General features: G+C 34.7%; 2 protein-coding genes across 2 annotated transcripts; both read left to right on the top strand.

Moving 5' to 3' along the window:
* The first annotated feature begins 3,003 nt into the window (after nt 1-3,003).
* LOC111784966 lies at nt 3,004-8,854 on the top strand. The gene is made up of 14 exons (XM_023665469.1): nt 3,004-3,455; nt 3,893-4,583; nt 4,705-4,837; nt 4,920-5,031; nt 5,116-5,214; nt 5,303-5,599; nt 5,668-5,775; nt 6,127-6,198; nt 6,420-6,506; nt 7,101-7,172; nt 7,254-7,343; nt 7,588-7,695; nt 7,929-7,997; nt 8,418-8,854. Exons 1-14 carry the CDS (start codon nt 3,240-3,242, stop codon nt 8,490-8,492), a joined length of 2,229 nt encoding a protein of 742 aa, XP_023521237.1. The 5' UTR covers nt 3,004-3,239; the 3' UTR covers nt 8,493-8,854.
* Nucleotides 8,855-9,347: 493 nt separating this feature from the next.
* LOC111784958 (tetraspanin-10-like) lies at nt 9,348-10,851 on the top strand. Its single transcript, XM_023665460.1, has 4 exons — nt 9,348-9,660; nt 10,208-10,320; nt 10,420-10,474; nt 10,554-10,851. The coding sequence occupies exons 1-4, from the start codon at nt 9,607-9,609 to the stop codon at nt 10,611-10,613; spliced, it is 282 nt and encodes a 93-aa protein (XP_023521228.1). The 5' UTR covers nt 9,348-9,606; the 3' UTR covers nt 10,614-10,851.
* The last annotated feature ends 9 nt before the right edge of the window (nt 10,852-10,860 follow it).

Genomic DNA, 10,860 nt, shown 5'->3' with positions numbered 1-10,860 from the left:
AGTTTTGAGTGGAGGAGAGAGAGGAGAAGGTTTTTGAAGAAGAATTAGAAGAAGTGGAGGAATCGAGAAGAAATGGAAAATGGGGAAATGTCTTTTTAATAATAAAAGCCGGCAACTTGCAGATGAATGTGGATCCAAAATCTCATTCATATGTTTGTGACATGAGGTTTGACTAAACTACCCTTTCATTTTGTTTAATTTACGTCTAAACCTTGGGTTTTACTACAATAAATTCATCTCATGGAAAATATTATACTATGCTTGATATTCAAATTTTAAATATGTAAATCAAACTTAAAAAACTCCAGAAATTTAATGTCCGAAAATAAATATAAAAAATATATATATAAAGAGTTTTTTTTTTTTTTTTTTTTTTTTTATTTATTGATGTGATATCTATTAAAGCGACTTAATTTAATATTTGAACTAATTAGATGTAAGTTATTAAATGAGCGGTACACTAATTAAACAAATTGAGCTGCAAAGAGTAACTTTTGAAAGTTTTGTTTCGATTAATTGAGTGATTAAATTTGTTAATAAAAAACTCATACTCCATGTGAAATCACATGATCCTAAGTAGTTGCTAGGGCCATAAACAATTAATTTTGAGAAAATAGACGAGGTTTGTTAATACATTTTAAATTCTTAAAAAAAAAAATTGATATATTCAGAAAATTTTACATGATTAAAAAAAAGATTATATTTGGAAATATTTATGACGTCAACTAACGTCATAAAACAAGCCTGTTTTTTAAAATATACCAAAATTTATCATCGATTAATTTAATATAAAAATATCAAATAAGGGCAAAGAGAATTAATTATTGGTCAGAAAGCACGTTAGGGATGCCCTTTATAATGTACCCGTAATTAATTTAGGAGAAGAAATATTGTAAGACTGCACCGTGTTGACTAAACGTGATATAACGAGAAATGTGGGAGGGTAGTCTGGTCATTTCCAAACTCCGTTTTTTTTTAATTTTTTCTGAAAATATGCTGGGCGTTGACTAAGTTAATCAGGCGCCTTATTTTCCGTATTTTAGTTTGAAAATTCTTCAGTTTAATAAAATCATTTTAAGTTTGGTTTAGTAAAAAGTTGACACGTGTTATCAAATGTGGGTACTTGGTACTCTGCTAAGTGCCACCCATGTCCCACGTGCTCCTCCACAAAAAACCAAAAAAAAAAAAAAAAGAAAGCCCCTGTCTTATCTGTTGATAATTTTAGTTATTATTTTGTAAAAGAAAAAATATGTATGAAGTTTTCTGAAACAGCGTCGTTTTCCAACATTTGACTTTTGTAAGCATAAAGTTTACAACTTATTTAATGCGACTCATATTTATAATGTCACTACTCCCTTTTCCACACGGAAATCAAAATTAATAATATTTCATTTGTATCTTATGTTAAATACGTCATAAAATGCAATTATCCTGGTTTTTTTCATATGGTAAAGATAAGCCTAAAGTTTGAAAATTTAAAATCATATTTAGATAGTGTAAGTCAATAATTAAAGTAAATGGGCAGCTTTATTTGAATTTTATCCAAATAAAAGCATTTAAAATTGAATGCAGGCAATGGAGTTATGGGGTTTTGAAATGGGGTCTGTCTTTGTTATTATGCATTAAATTAATGGACCCCAGATGAGATTTGATCCGGATGGGATTCTTATACATTTTAATTAAATTTTACTATCTTCTTTTATTTATTTATTTATTTAACAAAATATAAAATGCTTTTTAAGAAAGATTCAAACGCTCCTTTATACCGAAGATGACTTTGAAAAACTTAATTCATAGGACCATGACTAATTTAAGTGGATAAGAATGTTACGATCTAACTACAAAGAGAGTAGATCGTGACCTTTACGTTGTGACAAGTGACAAGAGAATTCACTATTCTCAAGTGGCACTCACCTGTCCATGCGAGGGGTTAGACGAGTGTTATAATGCGACCGAAGAGAATAGTGCATCATTTAACACACCATACAAAATAGACATTAAAGAGAAGTTGAGGCATAAACAAAATAGGTTGATTGAAGGGCTGGATAGGACCCTGGAGTATCTGTTATGAAAAGAATTTGGTCATATGATGCCGTGGAGCGTTCAATGTCTGATACCAGTAGCAGATATTGTCTTATTTGGGCTTCACGTTTTAAAACATGTCCACTAGAGAGAGCTTTCCACAATGTTTCGTTTACCTCTCAGGTTGACATGAAATCTCATAAGACTACTCAAATTGGTTTCAATATATTAGAATACAAAAATTGAGGCCCACAAAAATTCAAAAGGGATGGTCTTCAGAATCTTAATTACAACGAAACACATTTATATGAAGCCTTAAAGATTAAAGATACTTAACCACGACGATAATTAAGACATACGAACCTGCAAATTTACGGGCAAACCCAAGATAAAATAAGATGTTACAGTTATTTTGGGTAAAAAATGTTCTCATTTCTCTCAGGATTGAATGCAATATACAATATCATATGATGGTCATATCAATTATTGCTTATGAATTCTTATGCCAGGTATGACTTTCAAACCCATCGGCGCTATCTTCTTGAAAAAAGAAGGTGGCTCTAATAGACCAATTGACTTGAAAAATTGTTCGCGTATAACTCTACTAGACTAGTCTCATGGTTAACAAGTTTTCAAATTAAGTTGTAATAATTAAGCCATGTATGATATGTTGTTTGTGTCTGAGTGTCAAATATCCTGGTTTTACTTGTCGAGGATGTGTCGTTCATCGCTGAATCTCCATTCCAAACCCACATATAAATTTTTACTATTATTGTGGCGGGAATGCAAAATTTATATAAAATAAATAATAAAATAAAATATCTCAGATAATATGATATTTATATACTAAGGCTAAAAATTAAATAATTAGATACATTTTTTTTTAAAAAAAATTTATGTTTATTTAAGTATGCTACCATTCGAATATTAAAATTTATTTATTTTTCCCGTTTGGCTTCAGTTTTTTTCTTTTTTCCTTTTTTTTTTTTTTTCGTGGCGGATAAACGCCAGCGTCCCAGGCTTCAGCAATTTCTATCGCCTTCTTCATACTTCCACAGTTTCTGGGAGAAAAAAAAAGCTCGTAGCTCAATCTCATATCCATAGTCTCCTAAATTCAAGCTGCCCCAAAACTTCATCACCTTCATTTGCACTGAGTTGAATAACATCAATAACTGTGAAGCAAGTCTATTAGTCACTGCAATTCCTTTACCCAAGGAATGGACGGTCGCGCTCTAACGGCCTCCTCCTTCTTCACACCTATTGATTTATTGCGACCCAGAAGAGTTGCTGTTAGAAATCCGTGCTTTAATGCCAGACCCAGTAAGTTTTCGGTTCTTGCTTCCAAAGAAGAGGCTGAGCTCGACAAATGGGACCAAATGGAGCTCAAGTTTGGCCGCATGATTGGCGAAGACCCCAAATTAACACTGGCCAAGGTCTCTTTTTCTTTCTCAAGAGTGGTTTTCAGAATCTAAATTCAATCAAAAGTATTGGGCATAATCTAATAATGCTAAAGCTTTTGAGTTATATGTTAGTTTAACACAATGTCATAGGGGAAGTTCATGTGTTCACTCATGGAATGTTATTTCCTTTTGAATTAATATGGATAATCATTTGTTGGATTAGGATATATTGTCTTGGAGCTCAAGATGGCTGAATTTTGTGCTAATTTCCCAACCCTTGCATGATGGGAGTGTTAAAAATATGATTAAAAGAATAAAAATGATCTTAATCTATCAACTTAAGCTTTTGGAATTTGTGTTTTAAAGTTTGTTTGGTCTGGCTTGAAGTTATGGTTTCATGTGTGTGCAATGTGTTGTGTTTGTGATGGTGAATTCTCACTATTCTATTGAAACTATTGGCATGTGTTCAGATAATGAGCAAAAAAATGAACACTGGCGCTTCTTATCTTGAAGTTGAGAAATCATTTTACCAGAAGAAGGGTAAGCTCAACGAGGTAGAGGAACTTTCTCTTGATGGTTTGAATTTGGTCAGACCTCAGTTAAAGAAGGAAATGAAGTTAAAAGCTGCCAATAAGCCACCAGCACCAGATTTAAAGAAACCAAGCCAAGCAGTTGCAAAGCCAGCAGTTAGTCCTAAGGGCAGGGTTCCCAATGTTATTTTGAGGAAACCAACAATTTATAAGGAGGATGATGTTGAAGATAAACCGTCGAGAATAAGAATGAAGCCAAATTTATCATTGAAAATGAGCAATGTATCAACAAAGGAGAAATATAGCGATATGACGCTGTTGAGGAAGCCAGAACCAATGGTTTCGAATGAAGTTATTGATGAGAAGGAAAAGCTATCTGGTGAAGAGAATGTTGTAAATCAGGCTAGTAAGGGATCAACAAGTGATCGAATTGATGGGTTTACTCTTTTTAAGAAGCCAGAAATAGGTGAAAACACAATACTTGAAAATGAACAGGATCATAAAAATCTCGATCATTCAGAAAGTAGTACAGTTGATGATAAAAACGAAAATGTGTCTGCCATTTCTGAAGAAACTGAAGACGCCTCATCATCAAAGGAAAATGGGATAGATAATAATTATTTTGCTGTAGGTAATAATCTATGTTATAAGGTTTTTTTTTTTTTTCTTGTCTTTTAGTTCTCTCTTGAAAGTTAAACACCTATTTTTAGTTAAAATTATGAAAATGTAATTTTGTATTTGGTCATCTGAAGGATTACGGCCACCCGAGCCAAGTGATATGGGATATATTGAGGACACACCAGATTCGAGCAAATCATTTAGTGATCTTTTGGATTCGACAATAAAATTGTCCAACGAAGCTACGTTATTGGGTAAACCAAAAAGGTAGCTACTGTAGTTTTATGATCTGTAATGTTCTGTTTCTTTTATACCCAAATGAATTTGGTTGCATGGTACTATTAACCAGGGTAGATTATTCTTCAAATGAAACATTAAAACTTGGTGGAGAAGAGACCTCGACTCCTGATGTTATTGGTGCTGGTGAGACAGAGAACTTCTCTGCTCTTCCTGCTTTGGAGGTCAGGCTGTGCATATTATTGTTTCCTTACCTTATTTATTTCAATCACTAGTGTGTAAGTCCCAGGTGCTTGATAAATTTGCAGGAACATGAACTTGCTGACTGGACTAAAGCAGAAGATCTGGCGAAGTCAGGAGACAGAGCTGATGTGGAAATAATAAGCTCGACTACCCGAGGTTTTGTTGTAAGTATATTTTGTAGCAAGTGCTTTGTCCTACTTTTATATGTGTTCATTTTTCTTTTTAGCATTAATTGTTTCTTGATTTGTGAAGGTATCATTCGGCTCCATCGTAGGATTTATTCCATATCGTAATCTTTCTGCCAAGTGGAAGTTCTTAGCTTTCGAGTCTTGGCTAAGACAGAAAGGTTTGGATCCATCACTATACAAGCAAAACTTAGGAATTATTGGAATTAGTGACGGTGGAAGCCCGAATTTTGCTAGTACTGGGTCGGATCCAGAAATTGATGTAAAAAATGGGAGTGAGCTTACACCTGACATGAAATTGGAGGATCTTCTTCAAATTTATGATCGAGAGAAACTCAAATTCTTGTCATCATTTGTCGGCCAGGTTTAGAAGCCTCATTGATTTCAGCAAACACAACTGTTCATGAGTACTGATGGAATGTATATTTGCAGAAAATCAAAGTAAATGTGGTGTTGGCTAACAGAAAATCAAGGAAGCTTATATTTTCCGTAAGGCAAAAAGAAAGGGAAGAATTGGTCGAGAAAAAGAGGAGTTTAATGGTTAGCTACTTTATCCTGTTGTAGCGTTTTTCGGATGCTAGAATGCTCGTTCAGTTTTATAAGTTATTATGCTTGAAGATAATTAATAATTTTTTTTCCTGGGTTTTCAGAATGATTAATTAGATATCATGCAAGAAACAATACTGTTCATTGTTTACTATTCAGTTCCTATTTATTTCATTTGTTTTCTGAGATGGTTTTGCTGAGATGGTTGGATATGCCTTAGCAGCATTTTAGGTTAACCCTGTCCACTTGTATGCATATCTCTTTAGTGAGTGAAATAGAGAATTTTGATTCTCTCAAACCTTTAGCATTAACATGTATCCTCATTTCATTTAACTGCTTATCCAGGCTACTCTGCAAGTAGGAGATGTTGTCAAATGTTGCATCACGAAGATCGCTTATTTTGGTATCTTTGTCGAGGTAAATGGAAGATTTTCTTGTTTTCTACACTGTATAATTGTATGTCAGAGTGATGTGGTGCACTTTGAAAAATTTGGTTTATAAAGAAACGGTGGTACATTTTCTGGTTGGATATGAACATTCTTCATTTCAAGTTGCTCTTTTGGACACGTTTACTTGTTTTAAGGGTTGTGTATGTCTTCTAAAATTTTGAGATTTTTAACTCAACCTCGTTGATATAGATCGAAGGAGTGCCTGCTTTGATTCATCAGACTGAGGTTTCTTGGGATGCTACTTTAAACCCTGCATCATACTTCAAGATTGGTCAGGTATTTTGAATTTCTCCGAGCCTAAGTTAAAGAGTCAAGTTGCAACCTATAACTGCCCAAACCCACCGCTAATAAATATTGTCCACTTTGGTCCGTTAAGTATTGTTGTTAGCTTCACGGTTTTAAAACGCGTCTATTAGGAATGTTTCGTTTCTTTCTTCAACTGATGTGGGATCTCACAATCCACCCTCCTTGGGGGTCCAACGTCCTTGTTGGCATACCACCTGGTGTTTGGCTTTGATATCATTTGTAACAATCCAAACCCTCTGCTAATAGATATTGTCCGGTTTGGCTCGTTATGTATTGTCTTCTGCCTCACGGTTTTAAAACGTGTCACACAACTTGACTCTTGAACTCAGCTGAATATATATATATATATATATATATATATATATTTTTTTTTTTTTAAAAACTTATGAAAGCATTACATTACTCCACAAATTGGGGGAAAGGGGAAATATGGCTCAAACCTCACATGGTGGTGGAACCTGGCCACATACCAATGAGCTACCTGTGGAAGCTCATATGTCAAAATTTCATCCTACTCCATTTCTTTTAACAATTGAAATTTGTCTCCATATCTTACTTTTGTAGGTTGTCGAGGCAAAAGTTCATCAGTTGGATTTTTCACTTGAACGCATATTCTTATCGTTGAAGCAGATTACAGTAAGATGTCTTCATAAATTAAACATCTCTATATAGTTTTAGCAACTATTCTGAGTAGAAACCATGTTTTTCTTTATGCAGCCAGATCCGCTTGCTGAAGCATTGGAGTCTGTGGTTGGTGATCACGATCCCATGGATGGAAGATTAGAATCAGCCGAAGTGGACACCGAGGTATTTGTATTCTCTTGTTAGTTAGTATTATTAATTCGATGCAAGTGATTGGTTCATGGTGATTATCTCTGAACTTATCATCTGACTAACAATCACCTTTTGGCATTTATGAACGTTTTATATACATATCTGCTGCATCCTTAATTTCTATGCTACCTATATGTAGGATGAATATCAGTAAAGTACAAGAGGAAAATATCTCTTACCAGTGTAATTTTTCCTTACAAGTTCTATTTTTGGACAGTGGGCTGACGTAGAATCTCTCATCAAGGAACTGCAAAATACTGAAGGTATTGAGGCTGTATTCAAAGGGCGATTTTTCCTTAGCCCTGGCTTGGCTCCAACCTTTCAGGTAAAACAGGGGAAATTGTTCTGGATCACGAGGATAGTATTAGAAGTAAATGATTTTTACATTTTGTGGCTCATTATTCTTAGAGATTTTAGCTACTCCCATCTTATTCCCAGCTTTCATGTGATCTATAGTATTTCTGGTGAATGAGTATTAGCTAGTTCCTTGAAATTATACGGTCTTATGCACAGCTCAGTGTCTCAGATAATTTTCCATCAACTCTCCATTTGATGCAGGTTTATATGGCTTCTATGTATGAAAATCAGTACAAGTTACTTGCTCGATCTGGAAACAAAATACAGGAGGTAAATATTCAGAAACATTACTGTGTTGCTAAAAAATCTTATGATGCTTGGGATTAGAAGTCAGATTGTACAAAGGAATAGGTTATGAAACACTTGAAAATGTGGGTTTTAGAAGTCTTAAGTAGGTGTATGGCGTTGTTGAGATTAACAAACTCATAATCTGGTAGATCAAACATAAGTTTGACTTCTTAACCCTGGATTACATAAACATAAGCTCGACTCACGAGCCGAGCACCCCCTTTCTTCTTTAATCTTCAGACAGCAAACTGATTAACACTTCCAATTCGACAACTCTGTTTTAAGTCGAAATGAAGTATACTTCAGCCTTCATCTGTATAAAATCATGTAATCTTACAATTTTATTTTTGTATTCAATCAAGAATGGTATTTGAAATATGAATATGATATTATATTATGCAGCTGATGGTTCAGACATCATTGGATAAAGAAACAGTGAAATCTGTCATCTTAACTTGCACCAACAGGGTACAGTAGCAGTTTCTTGAGTTTCAGAGGCATTTTACTGTGAAGAAAATTTTGATTGTGAAAAACACATAAAGCGAGCAGCATTAGAACTGATCTTATTCTCTTCCAGTTTGCTTCACAGTGAGAAGAAGCCTTTGTAATTTTGCCCAAAGTCTTATTACTTGTGGGGAAGTAAAGGAACTAAGCTACTGTTGATTAAAACTCAACCACATCATTGTATTTAGAGATTGTTTGTAGCCTTCCAAGTTCTTCCCCTCATTCTGTAGCTGTGATTAAAGTTATACAGTTAAATATGTAATGATAAAAATCTTGAATTTTGATTATGGAAGAACTATTGAAATTTGAAATGAAAATTGATGTGACATGACCCACTCTTCTAGGTGGATATGAATGATATCAAATGAAAAGGATGATCTCTTTCACATGGTTGTGGATATATTTTAAATACCTATGATTGGGAGGGGTGAAACAAAGATTTCATTAAATAAAGTTTTAGATATTGTTTATAAAATTTGAAAGTCTAGCATTAAGTGACTAAGAAAAAGCAAACAAAAGAGACCAGGGTCGATCTGGAAGCCCTCTTACAGGCGTAAACATTGGTCTATTAAGAATATGATTAAGACTACTTAGACTCATAATTTCATTAACCTCAAATTTAAGTCCAAAATCACGGCTTTCCCTTTTATGAGTGTCTTGTCGGATTGGTGGATAACATCAGGGTTTTCATAGAGCCATGTGATTCTTCTTTTCCTTTGACGAAAATGCCATTACCTTTCTTACATTATCCCCACTCCACCCCGTCTCCTCCCAGCGTAGCCGCTCTCTTTGCTTCCAGCCACCTCCACAGCTAANGAGCCATGTGATTCTTCTTTTCCTTTGACGAAAATGCCATTACCTTTCTTACATTATCCCCACTCCACCCCGTCTCCTCCCAGCGTAGCCGCTCTCTTTGCTTCCAGCCACCTCCACAGCTAAGCTCTCAAGAAACTCCACTCTCCCTTTTTATATTTTCCCTTCAAACTTCCACACCCGGATTTTTTTTTTTCCTGCCTTTTTGGACCTATTTCTCTCTGTTTCTGGCCGCGACATTGAGAGCAAGGAGGTAAAAAGGAAGAGGAGCAAAATGGGAATGGGAACTAGCATCTTTATCATCAGATGGATCAATTTTCTCACCATGGTATGCACGATTTCTCTTCATTTTTCCATTTTTTTTTTGTTTTGTTTCAAAGATTGTGCTTATATGTTACATTGCTTTGTGGACATTTGTTCTGTTTTTTGCTCCCATGTTGTTGGACTTAGTGTCACCCCTGTCGNACCATGGTATGCACGATTTCTCTTCATTTTTCCATTTTTTTTTGTTTTGTTTCAAAGATGGTGTTTATATGTTACATTGCTATGTGGACATTTGTTCTGTTTTTTGCTCCCATGTTTTTGGACTTAGTTTCACCCCTTTCAAATGTTGTGCAAATGAGGTTTTGTTTATGTCTTTGTCAATGTATTTGTTGAAGTTTCTTGTATGTTTGATGGGTTTTGCCTGCATTGCCTTTGAATTGTTTTCATATGTTCAATGAGTTTCATAATCCTTTTCTCTGTTGTGGGAGTTCATACGAGAATGAGTTTATGTAGCAGGGCTTTAAGCATTAGTTAACTATGTCTTAGCAAGACTACTTGGGTCTAGGATTGCCCATCTTGCAATAAAATCACTCTGTATCTTCATGTTACAGCTTCTAGCTATTCTTGTCGTAATATTTGGGATATGGATGGGCACGCACCATGACGGCTGTCGAAAATCTCTTACTCTTCCTGTTATGGGACTTGGTGGATTCATCTTTGTGGTGTAAGTTTTCAATTCTTTTGAGGAATGCAATCTTGTTTAGTTCAGAGTATATTCTGTTTCACTCACCCAATATTGTTGCTATCAAAACTTTTGAACCAGGTCTATAGTTGGTTTTTTTGGTGCTCTTAAGAACAGTTCCATATTGCTGTGGATTGTATCCTTTTAAATGTTTTGTCTTAACATTTGATGTTAATTTTCCCAATATTTGCTCGACCTTGACCTTCTGCTTGTAGTATTTGATCATGCTGTGCATTACGTTGGTGGGGATTCTGGTGTTTACGGTGCTGGCGTAAGTATATGTTTCTGAAGTAGATTCATTATCAAACCCATGATTGCAACCCTTCTCATGTTTCTAAACTTTAACATATTGAAAAAAATTACATTGCTTTCTCACATGTCCTATTTGAATATGTTCTACTAGGTAAAATTTACGACTTATGTTTCTATGTTTTGTGTACTTGTCAAACGATTCCTTTGATGCATTATGTCGGGATGCCTTCTAAATAAGATTGAGATGAGTGAAAGAAGGAGCTGGTGTGA

This window comes from Cucurbita pepo, unplaced genomic scaffold, assembly GCF_002806865.2.
Source record: "Cucurbita pepo subsp. pepo cultivar mu-cu-16 unplaced genomic scaffold, ASM280686v2 Cp4.1_scaffold000313, whole genome shotgun sequence".
NCBI lineage: Eukaryota > Viridiplantae > Streptophyta > Magnoliopsida > Cucurbitales > Cucurbitaceae > Cucurbita > Cucurbita pepo.
The sequence above is the reverse complement of the archived record's forward strand: the minus strand, read 5'-3'. Positions and strand labels throughout refer to the sequence as shown.